Source organism: Centruroides sculpturatus, unplaced genomic scaffold (assembly GCF_000671375.1).
Source record: "Centruroides sculpturatus isolate CEXI.00-Female unplaced genomic scaffold, Cexi_2.0 scaffold545, whole genome shotgun sequence".
Lineage (NCBI taxonomy): Eukaryota > Metazoa > Arthropoda > Arachnida > Scorpiones > Buthidae > Centruroides > Centruroides sculpturatus.
The window spans coordinates 116,402-135,045 of record NW_019384721.1 but is presented as its reverse complement, the minus strand read 5'-3'; the positions used below and the strand labels follow the sequence as shown (position 1 = coordinate 135,045).

The 18,644-nt window shown below is 26.1% G+C and overlaps 1 protein-coding gene across 2 annotated transcripts; it reads right to left on the bottom strand.

The window, feature by feature from the left end:
* Positions 1–222: 222 nt before the first annotated feature.
* LOC111628021 (hyccin-like) lies at positions 223–18,206 on the bottom strand. 2 transcript variants are annotated; one of them, XM_023371739.1, is made up of 12 exons: positions 18,049–18,206; positions 7,514–7,599; positions 5,810–5,917; positions 5,434–5,568; positions 5,314–5,358; positions 4,663–4,743; positions 4,458–4,579; positions 4,280–4,375; positions 2,173–2,325; positions 2,017–2,104; positions 1,757–1,916; positions 223–1,244 (listed from the first exon to the last, which is right to left on the bottom strand). In XM_023371739.1, exons 2-12 carry the CDS (start codon positions 7,553–7,555, stop codon positions 634–636), a joined length of 1,641 nt encoding a protein of 546 aa, XP_023227507.1. In that variant the 5' UTR covers positions 7,556–7,599; positions 18,049–18,206; the 3' UTR covers positions 223–633. The 2 variants fall into 2 exon arrangements, with proteins under 2 accessions (XP_023227507.1, XP_023227506.1); XM_023371738.1 differs by lacking the exon at positions 18,049–18,206 and adding an exon at positions 10,239–10,263.
* Positions 18,207–18,644: the final 438 nt, after the last annotated feature.

Here is an 18,644-nt window from a genome sequence, read left to right as displayed (position 1 = left end):
TTTTAAAATTTGATTTTGTGAACTGGAAGCAAAATTTCTAATTTAGAAAAATGTGCTGCTGTGTTCATAAATTGCAAGACTATCACCAACATTCAACACAACAATCATAAATTTACTTTCCAACAACTTCTAGAGATGAGATACCAGCTACAGATATTCTTTTTTTCATTATCCGGAATATTTGAATTTGCTATATTTATAATATTTTTATATATATTTTTAGNATTAATATATATTTCATATATATTTATATAAGCTATACATTTTGAATTCAAACTTAACTAATTATTGAATCCATTAACAACAGTCAAAAAACTAAATTTTGAAAGTTAGATTCAATGGGCGATTGTTTTTCAACACAGTCGGAATTCTTGTCAGGGTCCTCCTCAAGTTTGATATCAAAAATCAAGAGTTAATGTGTGCAAAGTACAAACGAACTGCGGTAAGTAGATTCAACATTAATGATGAAGATACAATCCTAAAACACTCAGTCGAAAAAACATCGTGTGCTACAAAAACCATTAGAAAAAAAAAAGCAATTAAAATGTTTTGTATATGAAGAACCAGTCATTAACTATGAAGAAAGACAAATGTCTCATTTGGAATAAAGAAAAAAAAAATTAAAGTAAAATGTTAAACAACTGTCTGTTGATGAAAAGAAGTTTGATTAATTGAACTGTTTTCCAAATCCTTAACTTCCATAGAGTTCACATAATACTTTTCGTCTAATTCCTTTTCTAATCCATGTCCGTTTGCCGTGGCATACATGTTTTTTATTCCGTCCATAGGATAGTTGTTAATCGGAGATACGCACGACATGGCCTCGCCCAAACTTTCGGGTTCATAATTTGCAGATAGGCGCAGGTCATCCTTGCATTCTCCCTGTATGGCCACGTTCAGGCTCTCCATTTTTTCCACACAGCTGTGCACTTCGTCTACAAGATCCGAACATTCCACCCTGAGTTTGATGTCAGTACCTTTACTTTTTGACTGAGATTTTGCATTTGCTACAGAATTGTCAATTTCTTTAACTTTAGAATTTGGATCTAAGCTAGTCGATTCTTTATCCTTCTTTGATTTCTTTTCTTTATCTTTCAAAGATTTTGATGGATTTCCATTTACACGCCGCCGAGATTTCCCTGCTGCACTAGACTTAGATTGTAGGGAAGAATCCATTTCTTCAGTGATGGCTCCAAGTTGAGAGCTATCTTTCGTACTCCCTTCTTTCTGAATTGGAATGTCATCTACATTTGAAGAAATATTGTATTACAGAAAGATTTTTAAAACATCAATTTACAAATATAAATTAATGATTTTATTATTGATTCACACACAATTTCTTTAAAATCATGCAGTTAATTTCATGCAACATAAATCTAAGAATTGACAAAAATTAATAAGATTAAATTTCATGCAAGCAAAATTTGATTTTAAATATTTTTACAAGTAGATTAGTAGTTAGAAAACAAATTGTGCAGAGATTGAAGATGCCATGCAGAAATTAGAGGTTAGTGTCAAGATCAATATGCTGGCAGCTAAAGCAATTATATCTCCCAATATCCAGTCACATGCACTGTCTCATTGACACCAGCAGAAATCATTTTAGAAACAGCATCATAAACTGGTTGCCCAACTAACAGAAAGGAAAAATAAAAATAAAAAAGCAATAAACTTGTTAATTTAAATGAAATAGCAAAATGAAAAAAAATCATGCAAATGCAATTTCATAAAAAAAAATTTATGCTATGATTTTTACCTGGAAGTTTTTTAGTTCGGAAAGAGGCATTTGTGATAATAGTCTTAGAAACAGACGTAGTGGCCGTAGTAGGAGATAGCGCCACACTTATACCCATTGGTCCATCATTTGGCTGTCCAGATGGATTAACTTTCAAAGAATTTCTAATGCCATTTGTTACCTATAAAATTATAAAGAAGATTATTTTATTTACTGCTATAAAGGAAATTTGTATAAAGCTAAGCACAAGTTTCAAAATATAAAAAAAAATCATCACATACAAGAAGAACATCACTCAATAATTCTTGTGTTGCTCTGAAATGGAGATCATCCAATGCTTGCAAACCTGGAGCTGACAGACCATTAAACCTATTTATAAAAAAGGCATTGGTCATTAACAAATTTTAAAGCAATTAATTTAATATAGAGAAACTTACATTGAGAAATAAACTGCATGAATTAATTCCAAAAGAAAAGGAGAGGAAATGGGTATTCTATGAACAGTTCTTGGATTAGGATAAACACTGCTATCTGTATTGTATGGTAATTTCAAACCTACATTTATCCTTGGATATCCCTGTCTTACTGTTCTAGAAAAAAAAAATTAGTAGTATACAACTTAATATTTATGTAAAGATTTATTTTTAACACCTATATTAAATATTGAAACATTTCTAGATTGAGAAAATTTAAAATATTCTGATAAAAATAAAATTTTATTTTAAGAATCATAATTTAAGAACAGACTATTCAAGAGGAAACAACTCATTGTAAAATCCATTATTGTTTTTAAAAACAATTGGTATATGTTAATGGCAAAAAGTTTAATCTTTTTATTTTTAAAAAATTATTTCAAAATTTATCTACTGTTATACTGATAAATGATTAATGTGAGAAAAATATAGTGTTTTTATTCTACAAGTTGTGGACAGGATCTTTATCCTTAGAATTTTCCAGCCATTTATCTTTCTCAAAATAGTCTCCCTCAAACCTCTCACATTTTTGCCAGTATGTGTTGTACTTGTGGATTAAAAAAGTGTCTTGGAAGCCATTTTCAACAAGGTAAAATGTTGTTGCCATAAGTAATGTTGTGCAGCCAGCAGTCATGCCATACATAGATGCAAATGTTCTGTCACATCCGTCATACTCCCTAAACTTAACATCTTTTAATTTTTCCTCCTTTTTCCACATGTGAAAAGGGTTTTTGAAAGGGAAATGTTTTACATCCAATGACAAAGCTTGAAAGGTTGTAAAAGTGCTTCACATAATGTTGAAGAACGGCTTCCATGATGATGGATACAATGCTGGTGAAAATGTGAGAGATTCAACAAATATTTTAAGTTAGACAAAACAGGCAGAAAATTCTAAAAATAACATTTAAGTTTATATTCTTGTCAATGAATTAAATGATCGTATCTCATATATATATTCAATTCTCTATTTCCCAAAAATTATTTTTGAATAGCAAGTAATCAAATATTTAACATTTAACAGAACTTTAACATATTCAAACTAAAAGGTAGTTTTTTTTTTTAACATTTTTAACATAATTTATATTTAAGATTTCCTAGAGTTCAGTTTTTTTTAAATTTTGGTTATGACCAAACATTCCATTTCAAGCTGAGATAATGTAGCTGCTTTAACTCAGAAATCATCTCATTTTCTAATAAATAATAGGTATTTTGTTCACTTTTAAATTGTCCATTCATTAACAATTTGAATTAAATATTCTTTTTATTAGAAAGTTTAAGAAAATTGCAAAATAAAAACTTAAAATGGTTCAATGTATTTATATATGTCTTGAGAATGAGTAATTGAAATAAATTATAAATTTACAATTAAATAATAAGTTGTTTAATTTGAATTTTTCAGGTTTTGAAAATGGAAAATTTATAATATTACCATATATTCTTACAGCTATAGCATAATCACGATCAGTAAAAAAAGAATCAAGAGTCAAAAGTTACTTAATTAGCATTTATTTTTCTTTATGCAAACATTTTATTAACTCACTATTAATTTTGACACTTGACCATGGATTACAAATACATTAGTTATTGCATCAATGCACAAACAAAAATTTAATTGTGCTAAAATCTTTTCTGGAATTTCAAATTGTTATTTTGGAATAAATAAATCTTAAGGTGTGTACAAAATAAATTCAATTTAACGAAAATTAACAAATAAAAGTAAACACGGCTGACATCATCAACATAAAATTAAGAAATAAAACTCAATCTTCATTTTATTAGATAAATATACAAATACGAAAATGTAATTTGACTTTAAATTACTGTTAAATTAATCTAATAAAACTATTAACAATCTGAAATGTAATTTAAAATCTTCATTTTAGTAGCACAATAACATAGTCACAGCTATAAACAAGATATTTTTAGAAATTGTTGTGTTAGCATTCATAAAAAGATAAAAAAAAGTTTTATTTTGTTGTAAAATAATGTAATTTTGCACCGATATTATATTTTTAATACTTCAATTATTATTATTTTTTTTTTTTAAGTGAAATAAAAATTGATTACTTACTTTGAACACATTTTACACAATGCATGATGAGAAAATTTTGACATGGAACCAATACTTTGGTTATATACTCTCATTAAAATAGTCATCACCTGTAATCTAAACACAATTTCTTATTATGTTATGGTTGTAATCTTTAATCATTAAAATTACAAATTACTTTTACAGCCACAAACCTTACCTATTAGTTGCATTGATCTTTTCCACTTCAGGAAAAGGTCCAATTGTAACTGAACGATTGTCACCATATTCCAGTTTTGATAATGCATGTTCGGTAAGTACAGCATGTGACAAACTAATTGGCTGTTAAAATTAATATTTTTATGGAAATAAATATCACAATCATAATTAATATAATAATAATAATAAAAAATTATATAGCTTACCTCATGGTAAATGGAAGGCTTGGATATTGAAGGAATTCGAAAAGATTGAATAATAGGTTTTCCCAGTGAATCAATAACTTCCTGAAACATTTTAGATATACATGTTATGTTTATATGTGAGATTTTGGAGTCATTTCAATGATTATGTTATAATGACACTAATTTAACACAACATCATCAAAAACGATAAAATTTAAATTTATAATAGCAGAATAAATTTTATGCAAATATTTTTAAATGTGTAAGAACAACATTACATGTTATATATACTTAATTATATACTTAATTTAACTTAATTAGATGTTATATATATTTACATGTAATCACAACTTAATTAAAACGAAGCATTAATTTTAGTGTAAACTATTTTATTTAATAAACTGAATGAAAAATACTGAATTAAATGCCAAATGTGATAATATAATAAAAGTAATATATAAGTATAAATTTCTATTTTAATTTAAATTAGCCAAGTTCCAGCCTGAGAGTTAATCTAGCTTTATAATTTGATTTAGAAACTAAAATATTACAAAATATTTACTTAATGTTCTATAATTATGGAAGAAAAGAAAAAAGTAATTAAAATTCCGAAATTTAAAATTAAATATTTAATAGCAAGATTATCAATTAATTGAACAAATATACACTTACAAGATTATATATTCCTAAAAGTAATATTTCAACACATCGAAAACTCTAGAAAATAATCATCATTTCTTTAAATATACAAAAAAACAATTAGAATCATTGTTTATAAGAAAATCCACCCACTTTTCGTTCTCCTCTTGACACAATCCCTAAATATAACCCAATAAGAGATGGTATGAATTGTAAAGTAAATTGTTTTAATTCTTTTTCTGGTGAACGATAAAAACTAAACAACTGATGGCAAACGGGATCGAGAAACTAAAGAAAGCATTAAAAATAGTTCAAATATTAATAAAAAAGTTTTTCTAAACATAATAAAAAGCAATAATTAACATTAACAAAACACAGTTACATTCACTATAAATAGCACCAGTCAACTGATTTGATTGATAGGTGTGCTTGTAATTATAGCTGAAATAACTCATTGACAGTGAGAATTTTTATATTTTATGCCATAGTTAAATTATTTTTAAAAGTAATTTTTTTAACAAATACACACCTCTTGATAGTATTTCCTCTCTTCAAATATAGTGAACAGTGATTGCAACAACTCACAGTTTTCATTTATAATATTGGCAAAACTGTGAAGTTCAGAACTATTTAAAGTCTGCAAATAAAAATGAAAGATTTTTTTTATTAATTATAATTGTAATTGAACATAATAAATTACAATATTTACTTTATTCTGTCATTGAATTAAATTTTTAAATATCAAAGCAAGTGTAGCTTTTAATACTACTACATCATATTAGTTATTATTGTCCCACTCTTGACATAAGTTCCTATATATGGATATGAGTTAAGTAATGGAAATATATCAGTTGTTTAAGTTTGCAGCACAAAAACCTGATTGAAACTGTGCCAACAAGCAATTTTTAAATGTATTAACATGAAAAAGATTAGGAAAGCTGTCAAAATTAATTTTTAGCAGTAAAAATACCGTATTCCTATCGACTAATTGCAGTTAATAAAAAGAAAAATCATTCCGACTAATTAAATATGTCAATACTAATTTAGTTTAGTTTTATTTTATTTTATTATAGTGTTAAAAATTGTGAAAAGTAAAAAATTTGTTGTGAGTGCGGCTTGATTAATGCCAAGATATTATTGAGGTCAACAAGATAAATTCCTGATAAGAGCGGTATCAAATTTTATAAAGAGAAAAACATAACAGATAATTTAACATTATCTCACTGTTAGACAAGTGCACGATGTCATGAACAATTCAAACAATATAAAATTCTAGACTAAGCTTGTTAAGTTATTATTAATAGTTACTTTAATGTATACTATTTATCTTTTTTTTAGAACTTTTGATTCACAAAAAGCATCATTTTAAACAACACTTTTCGTAAAAATCATAAAATGAAAGTGAAGTTTTGCTTTATTTTTCTTATCACCAAATAAAATTCTGACAATGATAATATAATCCATAAAAAAATATAGATTCTAAAAAGGAAGAAAAATATTGATTTATTATTGACCGAAAAATAAATTCATTGAGATTAAAACATGAAATTTTTGGTCATTTTCAAGCATAATTAAATCACTATCCAAATTATATAAAAAACATTATTAAAGCATTAATTCTATAACAAAAAAATAAAATAAAAACCTTCAAGTATGACATAGTCAGCATTGTATTTTTGCACAGCATAATTTAATATAGCACAATATAACATTTACCAGATGCCGGATTCCTGATTAAATTTGATAAAAAGCCATTTAGTTGTTTATACAGTATACAAAATAGTGTGTTTTTTCGACCATAGTGTACAACTAGATTAACAACAATCCATTTAATATATTTTTTTAACTTATAAAATATACTATATTAAAACTGTTAGATAGCTTAAAATATATTTAGCGAGGGCATTTAGAATTATTCTCATTCGGTAAATAACACAAACATTACCAACTTACAAAATGCTAAAACTATTCACGAAAAAATTAAATCTTTGATTTTATTACGTAAACAACCTCGGTAATTCTATAATATTTAAAAGCGAACCAACATATTACCTTACAAAAATCTATTAATAGATCCCTTTTCCTGATTAGGAATATAATTGGAAATGTAATAGAAATTTAATATTTAAACAACAAAATAACTATAAATCAATCATCATGAAGTCGGGATATAAATTAAAAATAAGGAAAGTAAACATCGGAAATTTATTAAAATGCAAATTTTGTTACTCACCTTATAATCAGCCAACCACTCCCTGACAATAATGTCTGCCATATTTTTTGAAACATTATCCTTCAATACAGAGGCCACTAAAGTCACTGAAAGAAAATTGATTAACTCATTATTCAATTTAGAAAACGCTTTCTATCTCGATTCTTTACATAAATAAAACCGATGCGGAGACGATATAAATTGTCGTAATGCATTTCTGACGCTATACAAATCTAACAAATATTAAATTAATTCTACAAAGAATTGTAAAAAGGAAATAAAAGATGAATTATATAATGGTAACAAGTTGATATTAAACCTATTATCCTATAATATGAAAATTGTGTAATTATTCATCATTCCAACTGTAGTCTTATATTACATAACTTCATTTTTAAACATTTTCCTCAACTATTTTCTCAATAAATATATATTATTTATCACTTAAAATAAATACTAAATATAAAAAGAGATTAATTTTCTAAATATATATAACCTTACTACTGCATATATGACTTAATTATTGAACAAAGTCAACCTTTACCCAATTTAATCTGATGTAGAGTAAACATAAAAAATTTTACATCTAAACTAGCAGTTCAATGTACTGAATTATTCCATATTTACTACAAGAATTCTATTATTTATTAATGGAGGATGAAATAATTTATTTCCTTTATTTCTTCCAATATTGTAATATTGCATCTTGACCTCCAATTGAATGGATAATTAAATAAAGTTGTTTTTATTAATCAGAACAAAAGACCGACTTCTCTCTTGGTTGTAGACAAATCAAAGTCAAAAGTAATTAAAAAAACATTACATAATTTTCAACTTTATAAATCTTATTATGGAATAATTAGATTGATTACTGTAAAATTTAATAATTAAATAACAATTTAAAAATCCTACGATTAAAAAAACATACAAATTATTAAAATTTTTACAACTATTTTACAAGATACTCATCTTATATTTATGTATTTTTGGTAATTATTGATATGATTAAATTCGATCTACACGAATATAAATTGTCAGCGTGTAATTACACATCACATAATGATCAATTAAACTATTAATAATTAATTGCTAAATTACCTTGAAAGAGATGATTTATATAACACGATTTTAGCATTTGAATTATTCACACCGAATTATCATCAATTATTATATATCATCTAAATACCTCTGCAAAGTAATTATAATATACAAACAATTAAGCTAATGAAAAAAACAACAATTACCTAAATGTCTTTAGCGGAAAACCCGAGAGATATTAAATGCCAGAGCAGAATCAAAATGAGAACCGATACAACAATTTTATGACACGAAACCTTAAAAACAAACGATAATACGTGGAATTTAACAATGAAAATTATCTTCTCTCTTAAAAACTCGACATTTCTTAATTGACAAATTTCAAATGCAGAGTAGAAAAATGTTATTCAGAGGCCTTTGAATAAATTTCTTGGTTTTCTTCAGTGGTTGTATATATAAAAACTCAATAAATAAAAACAGTTTCCCTCATTAATTTTGTTTAAATCATATTATTATAATATAATTCTTCATTTAACATATTTATTATAGTTAACCTTTGAAAACAAGGAACTTAACTGAAATTCCTAAGGATATCATTATTTCTATTCCAAGATCTCTATGACTTATCTTTTGTTATAAAAAAAAACATTGTAAAACGAGTTATTACCTTCTTATAGAGTAATTATTTATCTTATTTTTACTTTAAAATGAATTTGAAAATCATTTTTCTTCAATTAAATGTGATTACTTAATTTTAAGCTAAATTTTGTATATAATTATTATTCTATTTACACGAGCAAGTCAAAATGAGAAAAGAAAAAGTATTAAATAATTAATATTTAATCAAACGAACAACTAATTTGAAATTTTTCACCTTGAATGACATTTAACATTCTTAAATTATATGATTAATGTATTAAGCTGTAATGTTTCTTCAATCAATAATAAACTTATTGCTTTTAAAGAATGGAAAAATCAGACTGACTTTTGAAATTTTACTCTCACATATGAGAATTATGAAAAAAGATTCAGATTTCTATTTATATTCTCTTCCTTTTCAAAATATCCGACTTAAGTTATTTTTAAAACCTTTGTTTAACTTTCCACATCTGCTTGCATCTATCATCTTTTACATTCTCAATATTATCAAGGCGTTTTGTAGTTGTAAATCATCTTCGGCTTAGTTTCAAAGAATAATCAATTAGTAGAGGAACTACATACATTATAATTGAAAATGTCATTACACAATAATTCTAAAATAGCATTAAATTAGAACAACTTTCTTGAAATACCTGAAACAAACCCTTGGTTAAAGATGCAATAAATTAGATAACAGATGAACATTACAAAGTTAAGAGAAGACACGAAAAAATTTATCCTTTATCTAAGTTAGGGTTTCTTTGATTTGTTGTTTCAGACTTGAAATTAATTAGTAGAAAGAGGAATTGAAATTTGGTACACAGTTAGGATATGTCATGAAAATGCACACTAAAAAGGAATTTTTCGAAATTCCCCCCGCAGGGAGGGAAAAGGTTAAATGATTACCCTGAAAAACTCTGCTTTTACTGAACCATTTTAGTTGCAATTTTTTTGCATTTTTGATGGGAATTGAATTTATTTTTAGACTCATCTAAAAATTCTAATTAGTCTTGGAAGAGGGGGGACCTAATTCTATATATCAGCTATAATCTAATAATCTTAACCTTACCTTTGCTCATTACTTTTTGTCTGAGCAACGCCTGCTAGTTAAGTATAAAACTCACTTGTCTAGTATCTGAAAATTATAAAAATTAGAAACTAGCTATCAACTAATATATTTTATCACCAAATTACTCACTTTACAGCAAATATTTTGATATATATTACAGTCTTTTCAAACAGATAAAATGTATCATGGTAAACTGTTCTATGTAAATAGAAATTACTCACTATAGATTTAGAAAAATTAACAGTAACACAATTAAAATTTTTCTTTTTTATATTTATCTGAAATGTAATTATCTCGACAATGATACATATGTCCGGAAGAAAATTATTTTGTATTCAAACTGCTTCTAATTAGACTCATTCATATTCTATCAAGAATTAAAAATGATAGCATTATATAATAATAAAATATTTAGTTTGAGATAATTTAGCCAATAGGGAAAACAATGTTTATTATAATATTAATGTTTTTCTAGGAAGAAATAGATCTAATTATTGGAATTGGTTTAAAAAGCTTCTTTGTATGAAAGATATACTAAAGTTTATGAAGTCCATATTTAGGTAAGTAGACTTTACAAGTAAATGTATCTTTCTAGAAAAATAAAAATATCTTACTCCTTAAATTACTCCAGCAATTATTATTTGATGAATGTTTTAAAGGCTCAGTTCTTGTTCATTAAATAATATTTTCTGGAATAATTTAAGGTGCGAGTTTTTTATCTTGACATTCTTTCTACAGTTCTTTCTAGAAAATTGTGCAAAATAAACGAAATGACTCAATTATAACTTTAGTGTTTACAGTGTGATATACATGACTAAAAATGACTCAATTATAACTTTACAGTGTTTACAGTGTGATATACATGACTAATAAACCTTTCATAATTATCAAAAACAGTTGTTCAGTTTCATTTGAAACTTGTTGTTTTTATATGATTTAAATAGATAAAAGTTTATAATTGAAGGATGACTTGGTGTAAAGAGTAGGCAACTGACATTTTCATGAAATTTGAGTTAGTGGTGCAGAAGAAAGGAGTAAATGCCTATTTATCCCAGGTAAACGATTTGAAAGTTTACCTTCATCCATTATGCAGTTTGGCAGTAAAAGAAAATGGTATGCAATACAAATATAACAAAAAAAAAACTTTGAACTTATTTTACAATATCAACATTTTGCAAGTTATCTCCCTCCTTTAAGTCCTTAATTGCATTTTACTTTCTTGTAGAAAGCACTATAAAAAAAAGACCCTTTGAGCAATATATACTTCTTTTTAGATTAAATATATGCTTATGTGTAAAGTACAAAAGCAGCAAAATTCATATTTAATATACTAGATTTCAACAGTTTTTTTAACAGTTTAGTTGATATAAATTTATAAAGTTCAAGCTTTTAACTGTTATAATGATGATAAAAAAATAAAATAATCTTTCCTAGAACTGATATGTAATGTTTTATTAACCTTTGATTCTAAAAACATAACTTTTGACAGTATTTAAAAAGGAAAAAAAGAATGAAATTTTTTATTTATCATCTTAAAGCTTTTTTTTTTAAATTCTGGAATCCACCTATATCAAAATCTATATTTATGTATCACATGCAAATGCTTTTGTAAAGAAATTTTGACCTTAGAAAGCCTCATATAATCTTAAAACTGTCTTTCTTAAATCTTGAATTACTAAAATTAAGCATATGAAATCCAGTAAAAAATATTTGAAAATGCCCCTTTTATTCCATTCAATTATTATTAAGTTTATAAAAATTCATCTAACGATGTATCATCACATTTATTTTCCAAAATTTAATATAGGACTAAGAGCAACCAATAAAAACACAAGTGAATTATAACATCCGTTTCGACCACTAATCTCTCAAAATTAAGAATTAAAAAATACTTTTAAAATTAAACTTCAATTTTAAAAAATGTCAATAAATCTTATTAGTTCATTCATTGTACATCAGTGATAAAATGTAAAACTTTAAAAAGCATAATTACAAAATATTTGATTTCAATATAATACAATCAAAATTTATGTACGTAAAAATACAAAATGTTATTAATAATAGATTAAGTCTTAATACATTATTTCTACGCTTATTTAAATCCATATTAGATTTTTTTAAAATGTAAATATCAATGTTTGTAATCAGAATGTCATTTAAAAATATCGATAATAAACAGTTTATGTTCTAATCCAAAAAGAATGCAGTTAAGAGAATATCTTAAAGATATTTTTCAATATACATCAATAATAATTAAAGGCAAACGATTGCCATAATGTATCGGGTTATTTTTATTCTACTAATACATTCAGCTCTAATAACATTGAGTTTATGATATTTATATATGTATATATACATCGATAATATTGTAGTAACATATTTGACGGACTTTAATATAAATACCTTAAGTGAGAAGTGTTTCTTGCATAATACTTAATTGTTTATGCAATTAGTATAATATTTTACAGTAACAATTTTCATTTTAATGTTGAAAAAGTATACAAAAATCTCCATTAAAAAAAAAATACCAAAAATCAAATATTCTGTGGACTATTTAGTCACAGAATATTTTCGCTTTGAATATTTAATTTCTATTGATTTTAACAGAATAATTTAAAAATTCTTTTCTATTAATACATTTAAATCTTAAGCATTATACTTAATATAACATAAATATCAAAAAAATTTTTTTTAAATCTTAATTCAAAAATTATTTTATGAACTAGTCTTATCTTACAAACTATTATGAAGTAATAAAAGATGTGAGTTATAAAATATTACTAGGAACTCCGATTATCCACTTCTAATTTCAATTAACCCTTTAATGGTTTCCAGAAAGATTAATCATACTAATAGACTTAATGCTCAACTTATGTTGTCGTAGTCTCTACCAGCATTTCTGCAATAGTAATGCCTTTAACAATACGCGCTTCCAACTTTCGCTAAAATAGAAATGACCTTATTTTTAACAAATTGTAATGTACAAAAAATTGGCAACCGTCTAGAAATTCAAACAATTATTTCTCAATTTTTAAACTACTGTTTATGTTAATAAACAAATAAAATTTCTGAATCGAATATTAATTAATTACTTGCGGACATCTCGTTTAGAATTTAGTAAAATAAATAATTTAATATCTTACTTTCATATTATTAATCAAAACTGCTGAAAAAAAATTACTTCCAATATTTCGAATGCTAAATAATATTAAATAAAGCAAGTTTCAAGGCGATAAAATTTTAATAATAAAATTCCTGCATGAAAACATGCTATTAAAATAGTAAATTATTTTGGTTATTGTACCAAGATACTGGAGATATTTCCTTTTAAAAATATTACTTTAAATATTTTTTTCTAATTAGGAGAACAATGTTTTTATAACAACCACGCAGAGTCAATTTATTATGCATATAACATGCAGAAATACTAGAAACTAATTATATAACAATCAAAGCTTTTCCCATTTTTTTCACTAGGAAATGAAATTATTTTATGAAACAAAGCTTTAAGTAATAAAATATTTTATAAAATTCCTGTTAGAAAAAGCCTGTTAGTAGATCACCGAATTTCTCTTGGCAAGAAAAAACCACCGGTACAAAACCTGCAGCCCAGAGCCAATAGCTGCACCAATTTACATTATCACTTGAGCGAAATTATGACATTTTAATCGATATGGCTAAAGGGATTTTACTTTTTAGGTCACAATTTTTATCCTATGTGCTGTTAGTCAAAATAAGGCAAACAGAAAAAAACAGCATTATAACAAGGGAAACTCTTTGGAAAGTATCCAAAAGTATGATAAATCCTACAAAACTGCTATATATATTTTTTTATTTTTTGTTAAAATGTTTAGGATAAATAAGTTAAAAGAAATATCATTCTTTAAAATTATGTAATGATATCAATACGATATCTTTACATATAACATTATTATTATTCTCAGAACAATTACTTTTCACTTTGCAACACTATAGTAATGTCTACACAACAAATACACAGTTACATACAACTAAATCAATCTATTCGACCTATTTAAGTCCAAAAACTATCAATATTAAAAAAAATAACAAAACAAAACACAATATGATCTTAATCTAAATTTGAGGTTACGGGAATTCTGCCAGAATTATAATTTTGATATTTTTCTTTCTAAATATTGTTTTAAGATAGAATTCTGAATTAATACACACAATTTTAAGACAAACTACTGTTTTTAAATTAACCTTTCCAAACTTTTTACATAAAATGAAAAGCAATACAAAGTAACTTTTTAACACATTCATTATTGATTCCTTACCATATGCATTTTAGATATCTTATAATATCAGAGTAATCTAATATTTAATAAGATTAAAAATTAATATTTTAATATTTTTGCACCAATAAACTCTGAATTGAGTCATCCTATTTCAACTCTGTTAAATAAAATTTGCCTTGATTTAATTTAACAAGTAGTTACTTAAAAATCCTACTCAGTTTCTAATTTAAAAGTTACAATTGACAAACAGGACCTCTTTAACCATAAAGTTGTTTCAAACATGGATACTAAATCAATTAATTAATGTGTCTAACCAATATAAAGCTAAAATCAAATATACACTCACTTATTTTGGAAACCACTAAAAAGGACTTTATAGGCAAATAAACAAATTTGTCCTGTCCTTCCAATCAGACATTCACCAGAGGTCAAGAACCACTCAGAAGACAATTTTAATTCACAAATCTTCTATTTATATGCATTTGTTGACCTTTGCTGGTGAACACCAGATTGGAAGGGCAGAACAAATTTGTTTATTTGCCTATAAACCACTTTTTAGTGGTTTCCAAGTGTCTAACCAAGTTTATAATATTTTCCTTTGTTATTCAGAGCATAGAAAATATTTAAATACAAATTACAAAAACTCTATAAAGAATGAAAGTTGAATAAATCAGTAAGTTTAAAATTACTATATTTATTATCTAAATAGGAATTAGATAATTATACTGTTATCACAGTAGTTGTTATTAATCAAGACAGATGAGAGACAGAATGGACTCCAGTTCAACATTCTATTTGTTCTTTTTCTCACTACATATAGAAATAATTTTCTGACATTTAGATAATAAATTTCAGTTTTATTTTTTGCTTAACTGAAAAATATGAAACTCTTAAAGGTTATAATCCATTGCGATTTCTCAGCAGCTCTATAAACAATGCAAAAGATCTGTATTTATATAAGCATTTGTGTATACAGCTACACTTGAAAAATTTTTCAGTATACAATTCAAAAATACTTAATTTGAATAGTATCCTTCTTAAATAAAATTTTCCTCTATTAATAAGATAATATCTGAAGATAAATAAATTTAAAATGTATACAAATATGCATTAGTTAATATTCATGATATATATTTGCTAGTATAACAACAATTTACACAACAAATTATCTATCTTACACATTTATCAAAATAAATTAATCACAAAAAAAATTATTGATATCATATCGATGAATTTCATCTTAACCAGAGGTCCCCAAACTTTGGCTGTTGATCCTTTCAAGGATTCCTAGACCTTTTATCAACCCCCTAGATTAATAATAATAGATAAAACTTAATAATAGATAAATCTAGTAAGCCAGTATTAATCCGAACACCATTTTCATAGAGAAGATTTATTTACAGTATGCAAATTTACATCATCCTAAACTGTCATGTAAATAACCCACCAAACTGATAATTTTTAATAAACCACTTGCAATCGACCATCAACTAAATTTTGACTCCCCCAAAAATGCCTTATTGTCCTCAGGAAGTCAACACTGATCGCTTACAGACCTGAGCTAAACCAACAAATATATAAAAGTCAATTTTATTTGTGAGAATACATATAGAAACAAATTTCACAATTATTAACAATTAAACAGAGAATGTCACAAATTATTGAACATATTTTGAGAGGAAATGTCAATAAATATCAAACTAATCCAGATTGTCCATTCATTATTTATTCCTACATAATGTACAGTGTACCATGAATATCTGATATTCCATTTCAAAATTGCTAGCTTGTAACTGCAAGTGTTAAGGAACTCAATAAATCAATTTTCTGCACAAAGATGCATGCTTATTTATCATTTACCAGATTTTTTTCTGGTTTACAGACTGAAATGTATTATTTTATCTACAAAAAAAGAAAACCACAATTTAAAACAATAACTATATTTTTTTAATTACTGTATTGAGTCTGTGTGATCAGATTTATTTCAATCAAGTCACATGATTTGTTAAACTCTGATAAATTATCTACACCCTAATTTTTAATCTTATTCATATAAAAAAAGATATTCAAATTTCTCATTATTAAACACTCATATTTTGGTCCTTTACCACACACTAACTCTTTTTTAAATGGTGTCTTAACTTTCCATTGACTGGATTTATTAATTGATTGAAGGCTGTGCAATCAGACAATGTATTTGACTACATACTATGTTTTAAATCTAGTCTGAAACCTAAAATTTACCACGAATAGTATGAGTTTGAAGCAATACTCTTCAACCCATATTATTTCCATTATACATCGGCCGGCACGTGTGGGACATCAGCAATTACGTCCGTCATGGAAGTCAGATCTACCTGTAACGAACGATGCTTCAGTCTACTACATAGCCTTAACGTGCTAATTCTTCAGAATCATCTTAAATTATCCAAATTTATTAGAAAATGTATGCATGAAACAAAACCTTTACAATCCAGTAAATCATTTTAATATAAATATGACAAGTGTTTTCTACTTTACACACAAGATCAACAACATTCTAAATTTGAATGCATAAAACTAATTTAAATATTTTTCTAAAGGTTTTGTCGACATGCTTAGTCAACGATCCAGTTATCGGGAAGAAATTAATTTCGTTATTAGGAAATGAACATCTTTTGAAGAAAAGTCCGTAACCACGACCGTCGAGAGGTTATACAGGTGGCGAGGATAATGTTTGGCGATTTTTTTTTAAATAAACGAAATACATAGGATGTTTCTTTATTAATAAACGGCATTCTTAAAGATTCTGTCTTCTTATTTTAGGTCTCCCTATTACTATAACAATATACGAACACTCTCGACTTCCTCGATAGCACGAGACAAACCCTACTCGACTCACAGAACCGAAACTTAGCTCTTATACATTCAATTACTTTATTTTCCGTTAATAAAAGCATTTTATGGGAGTAGGAACCAGGATATTTCCCTAAGTTTTCTTTAGGCCAGGGGAAAAATCCCCAGATCCTCCCTCTCAACTGCTCATCTGTAACCAGACAACATATGAAAATTTAAAATTTAATTCTCATATGTTGACTGTGATATGAATATATTTTAATTATATTTTTAAGAAGAACAAAAATAATAAGCATTTTTTAATTTGCAATTATAACTAAATACAATTAATAATTTAATTATAATTACGCAAGTTAACTAATTTGCATATAGGTAAATAAGCCACCTAAACGTCACTTCTACCGATAATTTTAAAAATAAATACGCCAATTCATTCGAAGAAAATTCGAAATTTTTTATTATTTTTTTAAATTTTAAACGATAAAATAAAATAAAATTCACTTTAAAATACGTTTATTTAGTGATTTTTTAAAAAATATATTTTTATGGATTTTAAACGGCGTTTTATTACTTTCGCTTTTGACTGAAAGCTGTAAATTGTGGTCTGACCTGAAAAATTATTTTAATTTAATAAATTATTTAAACTATCCACTCGAATCGAGTCGTCAATTTAACAATAAATGCTTATTGGAAACGATAATTCTATTGTTACTTACCTAATACAAAAATAACTTGTCGAAATTAAAAGAAATTTAAGCTGATTTTATGGGTTTACAACTTCCGATATATGACCGGCGCCATCTTTCATAGACATCGAGATAACGAACTGTGTTATATCTCCAGCAATATTTTTCGACTTGGCAAGGTTAAATTGAAAAGTGTAATAATTTTTTTTTTCCTTTAAAATAAAAAATTAATAATTATTAATGTTTAAAAGTATGTATTGTAATTTATAAACTAATATTTTATTTGTAAAGAAATTAAATAATGGTAATTTGTTCGTTGCAACTTCTTACTGCAAACCAATATGGCCGAGCGGTCAAGGTGGCAGCCTACCGCTGTGGGGAACCCGGGATCATATCCGAACGGGTTGGAAAATTTCCGGCAATTTTTCGGGGGGTGGTCCGTTCGGATATGTCGGACCCGGTCGCCCCATTGTGGGCCTGGCCGAATCCATAATGGGCCTGCTATAAGAGACCCTCTTAATGCCCACAAAGCGGAAAGAGTAAAAAAAATGGGGCGGAAAGAGTATTTTAAAAAAAACCAATATAGTAATTTAACTATATGGCCGCGTGGCCGGGCGGTTAGCCCG

What these genes read in the sequence shown, in the direction of transcription:
- LOC111628021 (XM_023371738.1), bottom strand. An exon ending in AGAGGAAATACTATCAAGAG is followed by an intron (nt 5,569 to 5,809) that starts GTGTGTATTTGT and finishes TGCTTTCTTTAG; the next exon opens with TTTCTCGATCCCGTTTGCCA. An exon ending in AAGATCAATGCAACTAATAG is followed by an intron (nt 4,376 to 4,457) that starts GTAAGGTTTGTG and finishes AATTGTGTTTAG; the next exon opens with ATTACAGGTGATGACTATTT.